Source organism: Corythoichthys intestinalis, chromosome 7 (genome assembly GCF_030265065.1).
Source record: "Corythoichthys intestinalis isolate RoL2023-P3 chromosome 7, ASM3026506v1, whole genome shotgun sequence".
NCBI classification, from domain to species: Eukaryota; Metazoa; Chordata; class Actinopteri; order Syngnathiformes; family Syngnathidae; genus Corythoichthys; species Corythoichthys intestinalis.
In genome coordinates this window covers 45,760,887-45,780,409 of record NC_080401.1, presented here as the reverse complement: position 1 = coordinate 45,780,409, position 19,523 = coordinate 45,760,887, and the positions used below count along the sequence as shown (strand labels likewise).

The 19,523-nt window shown below is 39.5% G+C and overlaps 1 protein-coding gene across 1 annotated transcript; it reads right to left on the bottom strand.

Annotated features, from left to right (window-relative positions):
* Window positions 1-1,475: 1,475 nt before the first annotated feature.
* Window positions 1,476-11,366, bottom strand: LOC130919115 (C2 calcium-dependent domain-containing protein 4C). The gene is made up of 2 exons (XM_057841551.1): window positions 11,265-11,366; window positions 1,476-5,215 (listed from the first exon to the last, which is right to left on the bottom strand). The coding sequence occupies exon 2, from the start codon at window positions 5,145-5,147 to the stop codon at window positions 3,909-3,911; it is 1,239 nt and encodes a 412-aa protein (XP_057697534.1). The 5' UTR covers window positions 5,148-5,215; window positions 11,265-11,366; the 3' UTR covers window positions 1,476-3,908.
* Window positions 11,367-19,523: the final 8,157 nt, after the last annotated feature.

The window sequence follows — 19,523 nt, the reverse complement described above, 5'->3', positions numbered from 1 at the left end:
TAAGAATCATTTGATAGTTTATTTATGCTATTGGGATCTTATTCTTAAATTGCAATTGTTCCTCATTTACTAACAATTATGAAATGAGGACACAGTTTAGTCCTTTATTACCCATTAACCATCAATTTATTGATGATATATTAACTATCTATAAGCATCATTATAAATGCTTAACAAACACAACAGATCAACAATAAATCATTTATTAACAGTTTACTAATGATCTATTAACTAGTTATAATGAATAGTTTTTATAAAGTGTATTTTATCTTCGCGTTTTTGTGCCTTTTGAAGCAAAAGTTTAAAAAAAATTTTTAAAAAAGGCATGGGCGCCATTGCTTCGAGTGGGTGGGTATGTTGTCTTTCGGGCTGAGGAGGTTGTTGGGAAGGAAGTGCATCATCCGCTGTCACCTTGTAAAACTGCACTGCCCTCCAGGGCCTGGCATGAATATTACATCGTTTTCACGCCGAATTGCGACATCGTTCGAATGGAAACGGAGCCAAGATGGAACCATGTAAATACAAACATGAAATTTGTCGTAATCTTAGAGGGTCACCATGTAAATGGCCCCTCTGTTAGTATGAGTGGCAGTTTACATGGCGACTCTGCGACACGAAGACGCAATGACTGTGTTGCGGAGTGGCCTCGCGTTCGTATGGTGTTGGCGAAGACGGAAGGCAAAGACGCAAACCCTAGGGGCCGTTTACATGGTGACTCTCCGAGAATACGAAAAATTTCAAATTTGCATTTGCATTTGTGTCTCCATTTGAACAATGTCGCAATTCCGCATGAAAACGATGTAGTATTCATGCCCTAGGGGGCAGTGCAGATTTACAGGGCGACAGAGAATGGTGCACTTTGACCCCACCAAGCTCCCTCAGCCCGGAAAAAAATATGCCTGGCCACTCTAAGCAATGGCATTTTGTATTTTGTTCAAAAAGGCACAAAAATTGAAACATTCAACATATTTAAATTAAAAATATTATTAAAACAGTAAATTAAAGCCGACATTCCGCCATATTTGCTGTTTTTAATGTTTATTAGCACCGCTGCGCACGCCCAATTTGACGTGTACGAGTGCTGACGTTAACGGCGCGATCTCGTGCCGCTAGAGCCTTTGATATGCATGCCGAGGAAGCCCCCCTCAATCTCCCGCGATCGGATTCTTCCACTTTGGAGGCAGGATTCAGAATTTTTCATTCTCGCCTTCCGTCTTCGCCGACATCATATGCACTGAGTCCGCTACTCAGTCATTGCGTCTTTGTGTTGCAGAGTCGCCATGTAAACTGCCCCTTATAATCCTGCCTCCAAAGTGGAAGAATTTGATTGCGGGGCTTGAGGGGGGCTTGCTCCGCATGCATATCAAAAGCTTCCACGGCGCGGGACCGCGCCGATAACGTCAGCACTCGTACACGTCACATTGGGCATGTGCAGCGGTGTTACTAAACATTAAAAACAGCAAATATGGCGGAATGTCGGCTTTTATTTACTGTTTTATAATGTTTTTAATAGGGCTGTCAAAATTATCGCTTTAACGGGGAGTAATTATCTTTTTTAATTAATCACGTTAAAATATTTCACGCAATTAACGCACATGCCCCGCTCAAACAGATGAAAATGACAGCACAGTGTCATGTCCATTTATTACTTGTGGGTTTTTTTGTGTTTTGTCGCCCTCTGCTGGCGCTTGGGTGCAACTGATTTTATGGGTTTAAGCACCACGAGCATTGTTTAATTATTGACATCAACGATGGCGAGCTACTAGTTTATTTTTTGATTGAAAATTTTACAAATTTAATTAAAACTAAAACAAAAACATCAAGAGAGGTTTTAATATAAAATTTCTATAACTTGTACTAACATTTATCTTTTAAGAACTACAAGTACTACTTTTTATCCATGGATCGCGTTAACAGAATGTTAATGTTAATGCCATTTTGTCGATTTATTTTTATAATAAACAAATACAGTACTTATGTACAGTATGTTGAGTGTATATAGCCGTCTTGTGTCTTATCTTTCCATTCCAACAATAATTTACAGAAAAATATGGCATATTTTATAGATGGTTTGAATTGCGATTAATTACGATTAATTAATTTTTAAGCTGTGATTAACTCGAGTAAAAATTGTAATCGTTTGACAGCCCTAGTTTTTAATTTAAATATGTTGAATGTTTCCATTTTTGTGCCTTTTTGAACCAAAAAAAAATGCCATGGCTTGGAGTGGGCGGGCATGTTGTCTTCCGGGCTGAGGAGGTCAAAGTGCATCATTCGCTGTCACCTCGGGGAAATTCAACACAGACACTCGAAGGTGAAGGACGCATTTTAGCTATTCCTTATCCTGGATCGAATCAACTGAATAAACTAATTACTGAATTATGAACTAATCTACTGGATCTAGTCAACATAACGAGCACATTGCCATGGTCGACAATGGACTATTGGGAAAATGAACAATCAGAGGGGATGGTTATTATAAAAAAAAAAAATTTAAATAAAAATAAAAAACTTGTCATCATTACGAAATCTGAATATCAAAAATTGTTATTTGATATTTTCTGCGTCCTATATGGTATACTGGGGACGAGTTTCAACAAGATTCGGTTTCTCCCGTCAGCCCTTTTTCTTTTCGGGTTGAATTAATTGTAAACACATATAAATGTTGTATGTTTGTTTGGATTTGTCATGCCTGAAGGGAAAAAAATAAAATAAAAATAAAAATAAATAAATAAATAAATATGCACTGCCCCCTGGGGCCTGGCATGAATACAACATCCTTTTCATGCGGAATTGTGACATTGTTCGAATGGAGACAGACTTATATAAATTCAGACATGAAATTTTTCGTCTTCTCGGAGAGCCACTGCGACGGCCCTGGCCGTTTAATAGTTAATTTTCTGAGATTCTTCCACTCAGCTGCTTCCCCTCCCACTGTGACGACAGCTGATCGACGCAGGACGGACCGACGACGTCACCGCCGCTGATTGGCCACGAAAAAAGGCGCCAAGCTTCTTAAACCTGCCGCTGTCAACGCTTTGGGAGGTCGCATTTGACAGCATTCTGCCGCGGTCCTCCTCGCCAGCTGTTTGCTCGCCATTCACGCTCATTTGCATTTGATCGCTAGTTTGATATACTCCCGCTTTTTCTGTGAGGTCTTTTGTGTTTAGTCATTATTGGATCGTTTTTGTTCACCACTGTAAATAAGAGCACTGAAGCAAGTAAGGGTAAGTCGCCATTTCTGTTCAACCTGTTTTCTCCTGTTTTGTATAGAGTAGGAAGTTAGGTGAGAAGCTGTTTTTTCTTTGGTCCTTTTACATGATCAGGGTTTAGTTAGCGGGTGGGGTTTAAGTGTAGTTCCTTTTGTTTGTTGTTTTGGCCTGGGCTTACCCTGAAGTCACGCTTCGTCGGCATTCTGTACATATTCATTGCGAGTTTGATTGTTGTGTAAATAAATTTGAGTCCACTTGTGAATTTGTGTGGCTCGTTTTATGCTACGCCCTTCGCGAGCCGTCCTTGGGACGTAACAGCCACCACGTAAACGGCCCCTGAAGCTTCAGTTGTTTTTGTGTAGTTTTGCCCCTTGTGTCTCTGTCTGCTTTTTTACATTTACACATGATCTACCTTGCTTCCCGGCAAATGAGTCCATTCATTGCTCCGCTCAGTGCTCATAAAATACAGTATTTAGCGAAAATCCTCCACTAAATTATAGTTATCTTCAGATTATAGTGAGCTTTTTTTCTTTTTGTCATATTCTTGGACTGAAACAAAGCGTCCCAAAGCGAATCGTATGCCCCGGAGGAAATGTGTCCTAACGAATGACAGGAAGGTATAAAGCAGTGCAAAGAACTTTTGAAGGTCCTCAAGAGGCCTTGGGTTGTTTTTTTTTTTTTTTTGCTTTTTGGAGTTCAAACCCCTGAAAGTAGCTTGCTCAGGAGGACCTCCCGCTCGCCCAGCAGAGTGTTCCTTTTAAGGCTGGTACCTTTATTGACCACCTTGAGCTTGAGTGACAGGTTCTTGACCTGGAGCGGGCCGACGGCGTCGAAGAAGAAGTCCTCGTTGAAGACGGGGTTGCGACTGTTCTTGATAATGTTGCTGCGTTGCTTCTGCATCTTGCCCGGGTTCAGGTAGACCGACACGCAGCAGTTGATGCTCTTGATGTCAAAGTGTTTGTCGTAAAGACTCTCGGCCGCTAGGACGCGGACGCGCAGGCGGGATGTACCGGCGTCGTAGTGGGCGCTAATGCGAACGCTCCCGCCCTTGTGCAGGTTGACGGTATGTTCTCGCTGCGTGCCGTGCTCCGGAGCCGACGTGCCTCCGCAGTGGAAGGACGGGATGTGCAGACGGCGCTGGATGCCTGGGCTAGGCTCGGCCGAGCTGCACTCGTCGGTGGAGAGAGAGCTGTGGCGGGCGAAGGAACGCTTAGCCTTCACCACCTTGGCCTGCGTCTCGTGGGTGAAGATCTTGAGCAGGGAGGCGGAGCGAGACAGCAGCGGCGAGCTGAAGGGCGACGACTCGGCCGAGGAGCAGGTGTCGCTCTCGCCGCCGCTGAAGTAGCGGTACGGGTTCATGTGCGGGGTATTGAAGTCGGCGGGGTTCAGGTGGTCGCTCTTTCCTGGCGTCTTCCTCTGGCTGTTGGGGGAGGTCATCGGACTGGTAATGTCAGTGTGGAAGAGCGACTCTTTGCGGCGAGTGTGAGGGCTCTCCTTCAAAGTGGTGAAGCCGTAGGACGTTTGGGTTTTGGGGACATAGGGGAGAGACATGGCGGTCTGCGACTGCGGGTCAGCGTTGGTGTCCCCAACGACGTCGTCGGCGCTTTCGATCTGGATGATATGGCGGTTGGCTACTTTCAGCAGGTTCTTTGTGTCTCCCGCCAACTTGGCCATCAAACGGGGGCTCTTAGGGGCGGCGGTTTTCTTCCCGCCGCTGACGGGTTGCTCCGACGACGAGGGCTGCGGGGACTCGGATGGAGCCATCTCAGGTTCGGGGGGGTAGCTGACCAGCTTGGGTGGGATAAAGAAGTCCGGGATCTTGTCGGGTGTTAGGATGTTAGTGTATGGCGCCGCCGCACCTTTCTTGTCGGCATTCTCCCCGTGCCGCAGCACGCCCGTCTCCACCGAGCCGCGGATCTTATCCAGAACCCACATGGTGGCCCACCCCACGGACGGTGGGCTGCGTGGGCGTGAGGCGGCGGTGCAGTCAGGTGGAGATGCAGCTAATAACACACAAGAGGGACCGGGGAGGATGTAAATCATGAGACCACTGGGAGCATAGACACAAATAGCACTTGTTTTGTTTTACCTCAGCGCATTTAAGATAGAACAAGTGTGATATTTCAACAATAGTGCAAATAACTACTATGTATTCTCCAGTGTCTTTCTGTGTATTATTCCCAAGATTTGAAATCTGTACTTTTTCTGATATCCAATATCAAAACAGGTTAATTGCTTTTTGATAATATGTAGGGCTGTCAAAATTATCTCATTAACGGGCGGTAATTAAATTCTTTAATTAATCACGTTAAAATATTCGAAGCAATTAACGCACATGCACCGCTCAAACAGATTAAAACGACAGCACAGTGTCATGTCCATTTGTTACTTGTGTTTTTTGGTGTTTTGTCACCCTAAAATCAGTCGCACCCTGGCGCTTGGGTGCGACTGATTTTATGGGTTTCAGCACCATGAGCATTGTGTAATTATTGACATCAACAATGGCGAGTTTATTTTTTGATTGAAAATTTTACAAATTTTATTAAAACGAAAACATTAAGAGGGGTTTTAATTAGGGCTGTCAAAATTATCGCGTTAACGGGCGGTAATGAATTTTTTAAATTATTCACGTTAAAATATTTGACGCATTAAACGCACATATCCCGCTCAGATTAAAATGACAGCAGTGTAATGTCCGCTTGTTACTTGTTGTTTTTTGTTGTTTGGCGCCCTCTGCTGGCGCTTGGGTCCAAATGATTTTATGGGTTTGGGGAGTGAGCATGGTGTAATGACATCAACAAAGGCGAGCTACTAGTTTATTTTTTGATTGAAAATTTTATAAATTTAATAAAACGAAAACATTAAGAGGGGTTTTAATTACGATTAATTACGATTAATTAATTTTTAAGCTGTAATTAACTCGATTAAGAATTTTAATCGTTTGACAGCCCTAGTTTTAATATTAAATTTCTCTAACTTGTAGTAACATTTATCTTTTAAGAAGTTTTTCTATCCATGGATCGCTTTAAGAGAATGTTAATAATGTTAATGCCATCTTGTTAATTTATTGTTATAATAAACAAATACAGTTCTTATGTACCGTATGTTGAATGTATATATCCGTCTTGTATCTTATCTTTTAATTCCGACAATAATTTACAGAAAATATGGCATATTTTATAGATGGTTTGAATTGCTATTAATTATGATTAATTAATTTTTAAGCTGTAATTAACTTGATTAAAATTTTTAATCGTTTGACAGCCCTAGTTTTAATATTAAATTTCTATAACTTGTACTAACATTTATCTTTTAAGAACTACAAGTCTTTCTATCCATGGATCGGTTTAACAGAATGTTAATGCCATCTTGTGGCTTTATTGTTATAATAAACAAATACATTACTTATGTACAGTATGTTGGATGTAGGGCTGCAGCTACGATTATGTTAGTCGTCGATTAATCGATTAACTAGTTAATTCGAATAATCGAGTAATCAAATAAGGAGCATAAAAAATTAAAATACCTGAGCTGAGCCTCAAACAGTATAAAAATAAATAAATAAATAAATGAGGATCTATGTAGAACAACAGAACCATTGGCTAACTTGCATAGCAAAAGTCCGCTTGCTTAAATTACTATAAAATGCTGACGTTAGTTTTTATTTATTCATTTTTTTACAGTGGTCTTAACAAATAGTTCAGACACATTTTCCCACTAAAAAACGGCTAAATATACCTATAAACTAAGTTATGAATGCATAAAAACAAAACATTAGTATAACAAAAACATAGCTTATGTTGGTCTTAACAGGGAGCAGCTGGATTCAGCCATGTAAAATGAGGCAGACTAGAGGGCAGTGTATCCACTCAAATCAAAAAAATTAAATGCAAACACTTTCAAAACAAACCACTACAACACCACTTTAATTAAACGACTACTCGAGCAACTAGCAGCAAAATTTAATTTGAATCTTATTTTCTAATCGAATACTCGAGTTATTCGATTAATCGTTGCAGCCCTAATTGAATGTATATATCCGTCTTGTGTCTTATCTTTCCATTCCAACAATAATTTACAGAAAAATATGGTATATTTTATAGATGGTTTGAATTGCGATTAATTACGATTAATTAACTTTTAAGCTGTGATTACCTCGATTAAAAATTTTAATCGTTTGACAGCCCTAATAATATGACATATAAATGACAAATTGAGAACTAAAGTCAACCGCAGTTTAGATCTTGATTGACTGATTATGAGGGTTTTTGGTCATCTTGAAGTTTTCAATTCTTATTAGGGATGTCCCGATTTGATCACGTGATCGAAAATCGGGCCGATCACGCCATTTTTAAGTGGATCAGAATCGTGTGAAAAAGATTGGGTTTTTAATTTTAAAAAATATACAGTGATCCCTCCCTACTTTGCACTTCAAACTTTGCGCCCTCAGTCCATCGCGGATTTTTTTTCAGTCTAGAAAAAAAAAATGCAGATGAGCTGTCCCTAGCCAATCACGTACAGTCGTCTCACTCTCGTTCTCTCCCTCCCTCTCCCTGCTCTTATTTCGTTGCCACAGATGCTTACTTCAAAGCGCCGCATGCGTCAATCATCGTTTAACTTGTTAAACAGTTGCTGTGGCAACTAATTGTTTGTCAGTGAGCAGCTTGAGAGGACTCACTCAATGAAGCATTTAATAAACCCAAGCATTTTTCTACTTTATTCTTGTTTTAAAATAATCACTACATTTGAAGTGCTTAAAAACCATTTATTAATATATACTGTATATATCCTTTTTTTAATTACTCTGGGAGGGAAAAGTAAAAAAAAAAAAAAAAAAACATGTTTCATATGTATCTCTTTCCAAAGCTAAATCTGAATAAATACATTGAACACACACACACACAAAAAATAAAATAAAAAAATTAAGAATTACAGATGTCCAGAGTCTGAGTCACCTGATTTTGAGAATCTGCCAATACAGAGTCCTGATCCAATACCGGAAAAAAATGTTTTATTTTAAAAAAAAAAAACAAAAACAAAGAAGTTGTAAACATGTTATTGTTAAAATAAAATAGGGGAGGTGCTACTTTGCTGTTTTTTACTTCTTGCGGCAGGTTCTGATCCCCATTAACCGCAAAAACGAGGGATTACTGTATTTTTGTTTTTCTGGTTTATGCTCGTACAGCCTCTCACTCTCCCTCCTGCTGCTTTTCTTGGTCAGCAGACATCTAGAGTTTGCTACTTAAAGTAAACAATGATTGACAGGTTTGTATCTTTGATCTGACGAATGAAGGCACAGCAGCGTGAGAGTCAAATTATTTAACCCCTTCAGACCTGAGCATGCTGCTGGAGGACATGACACGTTCGCGTCTCTAAATCAATAAATACACTGAATTTAGTTGCTATTGCCAAGTCTGGGAGATGAAGGATGCAACTTTAACCATTGAAATCAAATCATGAGGTTTGGCACGCCCTCTTTGCAATTTTTGGCTTTGAAAATGGCTGAGACAAAACACAACTTCAAAAACGCAAACGTAAGTGCTCATTTCTCATTAAAAAAAAAAAACAATTTAACTTTAACATTAAAAATAACCAATAAAAGCATGAAATGTTCCAGACCAAAACAATGCACTTTCTGCTGGAATTTGGTATTTGTGTAGAGTAAAAATAGGCTTTTTTTTTACCAGCAGAAAAAATGCAGGTCTGAAGGGGTTAATAAAGACAAGCATTTTTCTACGTTATTCTCATTTTAAAATAATTCATGTTTTGAAGGCAGCAAGGTGGGACATGTTTAAAACTTTTATTTAAAATTTGTATCAGATCGGGACTCAGTATCAGCAGATTCTCAAAATCGGGTGACTCAAGACTCGGGTGCAAAAATATGCAATCAGAACATCCCTAATTCTTATCCTACATTTTTTTGCATCACCTCACATTATCCAAGCAGTGGAACACTTTCTTTTTCAGTCAGTTTGAGCAATACAGGTAGATATGTGTCCATTACCAGTTACAAGGTATACCGTAGAATGAAAACGTTTCAAACCGCAAAAATTTACGTCATACCGTCCCTACGGTATAAGCTATTATTTATGTCCCAACAATGCATGGAGAAAGCACTTGCTTGCGGCTTCAAGGCTCAACCCTCCACCACTGGATGTTGCTCAGTGTCAGTGAGTCAGCTGTGCTGCATGATGGCTGGAGGAGATGAAACTCCTGGACTTTTTTCCGCCATCGAAGAAAACAAAATCACCGGTATTGGAATATTTCGGCTACAGAAAAGTTACAGATGGCCGCGGCTCAGAGGAAGAGGGCCAACCGACATGTAAAACATGTTTGCGGAGGGTGCCTGCCAAGGAGGCAGTACCTCCAATATGATTGCACATTTATACAAAATTAAAGGTTAGTAAACACTGTCATGAATGTTTCCCACCAGCTACGAGAGTCAACTCCAGCGTGTTTAGTGTGTCAAGCAGTGGCAAAACTTGGTGTTTTTTTCTCTATGGCAACTGTCTGTGTTGAGAAAGAGAGTGTGTGTATAATGTAAACAGGATATGAGTCATTCACAGGTGCATTTTATGGATAATAATTCCATTTTTTTTTCTGATGGTAATAATGTTGAGCTGTGGTTGTGGGTGTAAGCTCACCTAAAGCACTGCTTTTATTTTTATTAAATTTAGAATATTTCAGTTTTTTTTTTTTTTTGTTATTCTAACTTTATACCTATGTTCCAATTTGCTAATATGTTTTGAAAAATAAAAATCCTGTTCAATTGATTTTTTTAAAACCCAGATATCTCAAAGTAACACATTTTAAACCTGTAATTTTCATTTTGGCGCGAAAAGTTAATTGTTCTTGTGTTACTTCAATAGATGACATGATTCCATACTTAATTCAAAAGTGTAAGTACTTTTGTCAACTGTGTAATGAATAATTCATAGTAAAAAAAAAAGGGGGGGGGGGGATCATTCTGTAATTTTAAGGTGATCACCTTTTGGAATTTTAAGAATGTTTCTTTAGCATATTCAACAAAGAGGAGGTAAATAGTTGTCTCAACTGAGTGTTTTGGGGTGGGGGGGGGGGCAATTTAGCTATGAAATTAAGCTCGGATTGGTTCAGTACAATATGAGAAACAACGAGTTTTTACAAATGGGCTAAACTGCTGAAAATGTATAGATTTTTATTATTTTGAGTCCAATTTCAAGGTAGTAACGTTTGATACAAGATGGAAAATGAAGAGGCACACATGCGCGACCTCTACTGGCATAAATGTTTACATGTCAGATGTATATAAACTATATGTAATATTCTTATTGATCATTTCTGATAATTGTTTTGTCACGACTGAACCTGTAGAAAACAGAACACTTAGTTGCATCGAATGAGTTTACTACGAATGAACACTAAATCTAAGTTCCAATCAAACCTAATAACACCTTAAGTAAAGAGCAAGTCTTTTTCAAAATGAATTTTTAGACTAAAGATTGAAAGAGAACACTTTATTTCACTTTATTTTATTTTAGGTTTTTATGTTTTACCTACCAATGACGGCACATTTCTATATTTTAACACTTTAAAATAAATTAAAAAAACTTTAAAAAACAATATATTTTAACTTGTTTATATTTAGAAATTAAATAAGTCAAATGCTTAAGATGAATCTGCTTTGACATTGAACTAAATTTCTACAATTCATATCAATTTTAAAGTAAAAAAAAAAAAAAATCTAAGATTTTACCTCATTTGGTTGCACACCCAATATTTATTTACAATTCAAATTACATTGTTTAGGTACTTTTTTTTAAGTGTAAGCGAATTTTTAACATGGTTCAGGCACAATTTCTGTTACAATATTATGTAATTATAGTGCAAGTGTACATATAAGCATTTGTAATTGCGTCACACTCCTGATTGACTTGTTCTGCGCTAAAAATATCTCCGGATTTTCAGCTTTTTCTTTTTTTAGTACGAGTGAAGCGTGCCAAAACTATGTAAAACTATTAATTTGCCTTATAGGGGAGTTGTTGCTGCAGCAAAAAGAATTTATATACTCACGGTGTTGGGACAAAGGAATCAAACTGAGAGATGTTTTTCAGCTCCGGTCTCGATTACGGCCGCCACAGGTGTTTCCACGCCGGGTGAGAGTGCGCGCTTCTCGCAGTTTTGTGCGGAGCTCTTGGGTGCGAGCTTTATATGCGCAACGCGCCGGTCAAAGTGACCAATCAGCTTCAGCGTTGTATGTTTTGTCAAACACACACACAATCACAGTTCAAAAGAGCAAGTCAAATATTTGCTTCCTGCACTTAACACGAAGATGATAAAGAGTGTGAGAACATTTGACTCATTCGCTGTCATTGACGGTGATACACGTCTGATCCACTTTGACTAGGATGGTCTGGCACTGGCAGCTGTTTGAATACAAACGATAAGGCTCTGGTTCAAATGCACACTTTGAAGTGCACAGATATGTAACATCCGTAGGCGGAGTTTGACTTTTGGGGCAGGGGGGCACAACATGTTGATGACCCCGAAACGCAGTGTCTGCAATAAACTTAATTTACTAGAATATTTATAATAATAAGTTGCAGTGGCGCTTCCAGAAATTTTTCAGAGGGGTGGCCAGATGGGGCCACTTAAAATTTTGGGGTGGCACACCAACACTAACAGCCATAATTTCAAGTTTTCATTATATTATTGCAGTAAAAAGGTCAGGGGGAAACTATCAGAAAGACTTAAGGACACAGCTACTGATATACTTTGTTGTATTGTGTAATATCTTATGTTACTAAAGATTTAATGTGCATAGTCCATAACTGTCCAGTCAACATTTTGTGTTCCACAACAATTCTGTTTTATTGTGTTATGTATATATTAGGCATTAGGTGTACATTTAACAAAACAAAATAATTACTGGGGGAAAGCAGGTGCTGGCAGATTTGCATTTGGGATGAAATGCATAACTAATGCTACAAAAATCTACGATTTACTGGCAAGCGGGGTGGCCATTGGGGTGGCCAACAAATTTATAGGGTGGCCGTGGCCACCCCTGGCCAACCCCTGGGGGCGCCACTGATAAGTTGACAATGAGCGTTTTTTGTTTCCCATCATTCTTGAGGGGAATTCTAAATCAGGCTGCTTAGGCAATAAATCGTCATCCATTGAATTTGGTACGCCCGCCGGTGTCGTGCCAATGTAGTTACCCGATTAAAAAATCGTATCCCCTGGGTGGAGCCATATCGAGGTAGATTTGTGTCTTTATTATTCAATCAAAAAAAAAGTTGCTTTAATAAAAAAAAAAAAAAAGTTGCTTCAATCAAAATATACATTTTCAACCAAAAAAAAAAATCGCTCTAATAAATAAAAATGTGTTTGAATGGTAAAATAAATTTGAAAGTAAAAAAAAACAATGCGTGTAAAAGCTATTTTCCTTTGATTAATTTTTATTGTATTTATTTATTTATTTATCTATCTATTTATTTTTATTGAAGCAACTTTTTGATTGAAGTAATGTTGATTTGTGTTTGGGCATTTTGGCTTGGACTTTGGAAGGATTTTTGTCTTTATTATTCAATCAAAAAATAAGTTGCTTAAAAAAAATAAAGATTTTGAAAAAGAAAAATCAACTCAAACAAAAAAAAGAACAATTTTAATCATAGAAAATAGTTTTTGAATGGGAAAAAATATTTGAGATTGAAAAATTTGCATTTGAACACAATTTTTCATTGAAAAAGTTTTCTTTGATTGAAGCAATCCTTTTTCTGTTTGGGCCATATTATGATTAGGACATTTGTGACTAAATCATTCAATCCCCAAAACAGTTGCTTCAATCAAAAAGATATTTTCAAAAGAAAAAAATATTTTTTTAAAATATTTTTTTCTCTAATATATATATATATATATATATATATATATATATATATATATATATATATATATATATAGTATATGTGTGTGTATATATATATAATTTTTTTTAATTATATGCTAAGCCAATGACAGTATTTGGTGCTCAAAAAAACAAATTTCGACCCATTATAAAAATGTTTTTTTGTTCATTTCATTCATTTTTGCTGCAGTTTTATTGCTTTATAACTTTTATAAAAAATATATATATAGGGTTAGGGTTATATATATATATATATATATATATATATATATATATATATATATATATATATATATATATATATATATATATTTATATATATACATATATATACATATATATATATATACGCATGTTGACACTGTTCGAGTTCAATCAACTGTTCAAGTTGTTGTTGGCAGCGTTTGAAAGCTTAGTTTTAAAGAAATTCTAAATATCCATTTTGCCTCCTCTGGTGTAGTTTTGGCTAAGCAAAGCAAAGGAGAACAAAGGTGCTCCAAGGTGCTAGTCACATGATCTGTTCGAAAAATGATTTTGACCCATTATGAAAACTTTACGTTGTAGGATTTTTCTTCATTTCATTCATTTTTGTTGTTTGTTTTATTGCTTTACAACTTTTACAGACAACATTTTAACGGCTAGGTCTTCATTTCAAATGGGAGGTTCAGACTTTTTTACGTTAGACTTTATCTTGGAGTCAGCAGGGGTTTAATTAGTCGCTAGAGTTGATTTAAACAAATTTTATACAGTTTGTCATTTATTTGTTAGTTTAGGGCTCCGGAATGGCTAAGCTAGGGCGGGTCAATGGTGGTCGACTAATTAAACCCCCGGTAACTCAAAGATTGAATGAATGAATGAATTTATTGTCATTGTCATCATCATCAGAATCATTGACAGTTTCAGAGTGTGGGATATTTTGGCCAGAAAGAAGAAACATTGACACAGACTAAGGAATAATTTGCTCGAAAAAAAAAAAAAGACGATGACAAAGGAAAACGGGAAAAAGCAAATGCTTATCGATACCCGTCCCCCAACAGCCCGGGACGCACAGTCTAGCATGTTTGTGTTACAGTCCAGTTACTCACATTTCATTCATTCATTCATTCATTCATTCATTCATTCATTCATTCATTCATTCATTCATTCATTCATAACTCAAAGATTAAGCCTTATGTGAAAAACTAAATTACACGCAATTACATTTTTCTGTTATTTTTATGATGAGGCAGCAAAAGGGGAAAAAATGGTAAAAAGTAACTGATAAGTTACTTTTAAAGTAACTTAGTTACTTTGATACTAAAGTAATCAGTAAAGTAACTATAATACTTTTTTGAGGTGTAATCAGTAATCAGTAACTAAATTACTTTTTTAAGTAATCCATGACAACACTGGCCATGACCATGCCATTTATTTCGCAATTGGGGAAAATACTTGGATAAAAAGAATATCCTGTAAAAATATTGAAGTTAATAGACAGAAACAATGACATTTTGCAGCTCTCTTCGTCGCGTTTTCCTCGTTGTGAATAGTTCCCCCTCGACGGGCTGATTGGTCCTTCTCAAGCTATTTATTTAGCTATTGGGGAAAAATACTTGGATAAAAAGAATATCCGTAAAAATATTGGAGTAGAGAGACTGAAACAATGACATTTTGCGGCTCTCTTCGTCGTGTTTTCGTCGTTCTGAATAATTCCCCCTCAATGGGCTGAATAGTAAAACCGATGAGCCCATTCACCTGCTGACGTAATCCACCTGTTGGGGACGCTAAAGCCCTATAATGGTAGGCGTGGCTAACCGGCAGATTAAAAGACTAATTTCTCGTCATCTGCGCTTTGCTACATTGTTGTATATAGTCGAATCGTCTCAAAATATGATTCTAATTCACATAATAATGTTATTTAAGACTTTTTTTCTACTGTCGTATGCTCTTTAAATAATTAATAACATTAAAAGTAACGTATATGAGTAGTGATTTTCTTAAGTCTTTCTGATAGTTTTCTACTGGCCGGTTTACTATAAGAATGATTTAATGAAACTAGGGCTTTTAGATTTTTCTTTTGTTTATTATATATTTATTTAGATTTTAAGTGTCTTAACTCTTCTGGAAACTCTTCTGGAAACTCTACTGAACATCACATGTTCATGTTATGATATTCAAGTCTGAAAAGCACCTTTAGACATTCCTTCACACACACATCACATGTTCATGTTATGGTATTCAAGTCTGAAAAGCACCTTTAGATATTCCTTCACACACACTCTCGCGGAGAAACATAAAAGATGTCAAAACTTTTACAATGTTTACCAGATTCTGCGTTTTTATATTATTTTGCTTCACTGATAAGAAAATGTACTCCTAAATTAACACTGTACTTCTTGAAATAAAATGAAACACTTTTGCACGAGAAATGCAGGACAGAATAATAACCATATTGTGGAATAAATTCCTCACTGTCACACAACACAGCATCTGCAGCTCTTGTATTGAATCACATTTGATCATATGAAGCGAATCATTGGAATACGCGCACATGCACCTGCCGTCTAATTTGCAATTTGGGGCAACTTTGTTTTTTCCATTTCTCCACTTCTGTAAACCGGCTTGTCCGCTTCTCGGGTTTAAAGTGCTCAGTTTCCCTGGAGACTTCTCTATGGCAACACGTAAGCTGCGGTGTCTAAAATAAGAAAAAGCCTCTCAACTTTATTTCTGCGCAGGCAGGAAACATTTTTAGGTATCACCTGTGGAATTATAAAAGACTGTTTAATCAGTTTTGCAGCAGGCACAGCACACGAGTGCAAAAGGTCTCGGGCCACCATCTATTGTTAGACACACAGAAGACCACGTTACAATCCGCTATTGGAAATTAATTTCTATTCATTTTATTTTAGCTCATTTTTGTGAAGATTTTGTGGATAAACGAATGCATTGCAGTCAAGTTGAAAATGAAAAACGGGAAATTTCAAGAGTTGGCAAAAGTGCTCACACAAAATATGCATAGGAAAAGCCTTGTTCAAATTTTGCTGCTTTGAGGATTCATTTAATTACAGATTAAACATAAAATATATACCGTAATTTTTGCACTATAAGGCTCACCTGACTATAAGCCGCCACCCAACAAATGTGACACGAAAACGGCATTTGTTCATAGATAAGCCGCACCTGACTTCAGCCGCAACTGTCCTCACTGAATTATGGGATATTTACACCAACATATTAACCGGTAACACTTTATTTGACAGCGGCGTTATACAACTGTCAAGACCAGATGAACCACCATGAAGCTTCAACCCAATTGGCTGCAAAGAACTCATTGCTTCAAGAAGCTTCATTTGGCTATGACTGCTCCCTTGGGGAAGACAGTCAACCTCTGCTGCCACCTGCTGTCAACAGTAAATAACAATCAAAATTCATGTTCTGTGCTAATTATTTCTTCGGTTACTGTTCCAGTTATTTCATTACTTGCTAGTTATGCTATTTGGTAACACCTTATTTGTCAACAGAGTTATAAGACCGTCATAATTATGACATGACACTATCATGGGCATTACTCAATGCTTATGACAGATGTCATGAAGTATCATCCGGCAAATTATGTCTCTAACTCCATTTATGTCCAACTCGGATCTTTTATATACATTCAAATATGAGATCATTTGTCATAAATTACATCTTTTATAAGCATTCATTAAATAATTAGCACAGAACATAATTTTTGATTGCTATTTACACCTGTAGCTCTGCAATGCATGCTAGGAGGTTATGCTAGGATGCTATGCTATGCTAGGATGTGTTACCTAGTTACCCAAATGAATTGACGAACAAGCCGCATTGGACTATAAGCCGCAGGATTCAAGATGAAAGAAAAAAGTAGCGGCTTATAGTCCGAAATTTATGGTACATATATTTAGAGATTGTAATGGTTTGTTTTGAAAGTGTTTGCATTTTTGACTTCATAATGATATTGACGGGACACGGGGCCGATTAACAGGGGGGCTGCGTTGTCGGCGTGGCCCATCAAAGCTGACTGAGTGCAATTACAAAGAGCTTTTTTCGTTCAAAATTCTTGTTAATAAATGCTTAAATCCCTGAATTCTATTGATATTTCACGTAAATATGTCGAAGTACAATGCTAGACTGTCATTCATTGTGGCGGCCGCCACAGGTAAACAGAGCTTTTTTGATGAAAAGTCTTGTGAATAAATGCCAAAATCCCTGAAATCTTCATAGATATGGACGTAAGACAGTCTGGATTCTTAATTAAAAGCAAAAAAACATGCAGTTAGCATTTATTTTATGTAAATATGTCGACGTACTATGCTAGTATGTCAGTCAATGTGGCGGCCGCCATATGTAAACAGAGCTTTTTCGGTGAAAATTCTTGTGAATAAATGCTTAAATCCTTGAATTCTTTATAGATATGGACGTAAGACTGTCTCGATTCCTTGTTGAAAGCAAAAAAAAAAAAAAAAACGTGCATTTAGCATTTATTTTATGTAAATATGTCGAAGTACGTTGCTAATCTGTCAGTCAATGTGGCAACCACCATATGTAAAGAGCTTTTTCAGTGAAAATTCTTGTGAATAAATGCCTAAATCCCTGAATTCTTCATAGCTATGGACGTAAGACAGTCTGAATTCTTAGTTAAAAGCAAAAAAACATGCAGTTAGCTTTTTTTTTTTTTTAAACCTGTCCTGTTCAGCTGTTTGACACAGAGAATGGAAGTCTAAGTGCCCGGATTCTGAACAGTTTTAATGTTTCACATTGAGAGTCTGACATACTCCCATTGTGATCATTCAAAATACCTTTTTATTATGACAAAGCAGCGAACAGGAAGGGATTATGGGGGGACAGAAGAAAAGAAATACAAGAAAAGAAGGAAAAGAAACACATACACAAACAACAACTAGAAATACATTGAACATCTAAACTAGTTACTAATATGCTGGTGCTATCGTCAGCGAGATGTATTTCCGGTTTACACCATGTGGGGGCCTACTGGCCAGTGAAAGAGGAGAATGGGGGCGGGGGTGTCTATAAGCTAAGTGATTGAAAGGGGTAGAGTGTACACAAATCAGTTCTGTGATCTAGAACCCAGTAATCGTGTGAATCTCTTATGAGTGTAAGCCCGTTGGCGACCAACCCTACGCCGCTGCATCGTCAATCCCGGCACCGGGACCCCCAACCAGGGCATGCCCTACAACATCCAGCAGCACGCAGGCCCCACCGGGCGCGCGACAGCCACGCAGACGGGCGGAGAAGCCGCGCGGGCGCCAACCCAGGGCCACGGCCCCCACCCAGCCAGCCCGGGGGGCGGGGGGCCATGCGCAGCCCATCCCTCCTCCCGCAGCCCAGCAAAGGAGCCATCGTCCCCCCCCCGGGACCCAGGGTGGTCCCCCGGGCCACCCGCGCACCCATCAACCGGCCTTCAGGGATGGCAGGAGGGGACGCATCACCAACCCCACGCCTACACCCACCCCCACCCGCCCACCCGGGCCACGAGCCACAGCCGCAGCCCCCCAACCGGCACGACACGCCACGGGACCCCCAGCGGCCCACCAAGCCCCAGGTAAGGCAGGGTCCCCCGCCGGTGCAGGCGACACCCCGCCGATACACCGGCGCCCAGCCAGCGACCCGTGACGGGGCGCAGGGCGGATGCCCAGCCAGAGAAGAGAGGGGAAGGCGGAGGCAGGAGAACGCCCAGGAACTGCCACGGGGCGATGCAAGATCGGAGACCCGACCCCCCAACCTACTCCCGCGGCCGGAAGCCGAGGCAGAGGGGAGGCCACACCCCAGGAGCCACGCCATATAGAAAAAGTGTGGGACCCACCTACCACCCTATTACTGTGGCTGCCAGGTTCCCGACTGGCAGCCATCACCCAGCACCGTGATGGGGGTGTGAGGGGAGGGTAGTGCAATGTATGCATTAAAATAGGAGAGCTTGGCTTGGGGCAGTGGGACCGCAGCATGGAGCTTCTGCCCAGCCGCCCGTCCCACCGCCCTTTGCCAGAGCCCTCCTGTGGAGTATGATGTGTGGTGCATTTAAAAAAGGTGCAGAGATGGCGGGGCCTGTGGTGAGGAGGCAGCCGTGAGGTGCCCCCACCCCCAACAGGTCCCAACCATCCCACAACCTTGGTGTGTGGTGCATTAAAAACAGGGGGGAGCCGGGCCGGGACTGTAAAGCCCCGTCCCAACTCTCCCCGGAGAAATGTATGAGCATGTAAGTGCCAGGGTGAAAAATATTTACAGTGCCGAAGTGAGAAGTGCGTGAGTTAAGAGGCAGGCTCCCGCGGGCGTGGCCCCGTCCACCAGAACCACCGGCCGCAGGGCGGAAGAGGCGTCAGGGCCCCGATCAATCTCCGCCCCAGACCACCCACGGCGCCTCCGCGACCGCCCCCCCCCCCCACCCACCGAGCACCCACCCCGAGCAG

Bases quoted from the DNA above. Each gene is read 5' to 3' on its own strand.
- LOC130919115 (XM_057841551.1), bottom strand. From the start codon at position 5,147: ATGTGGGTTCTGGATAAGATCCGCGGCTCGGTGGAGACGGGCGTGCTG.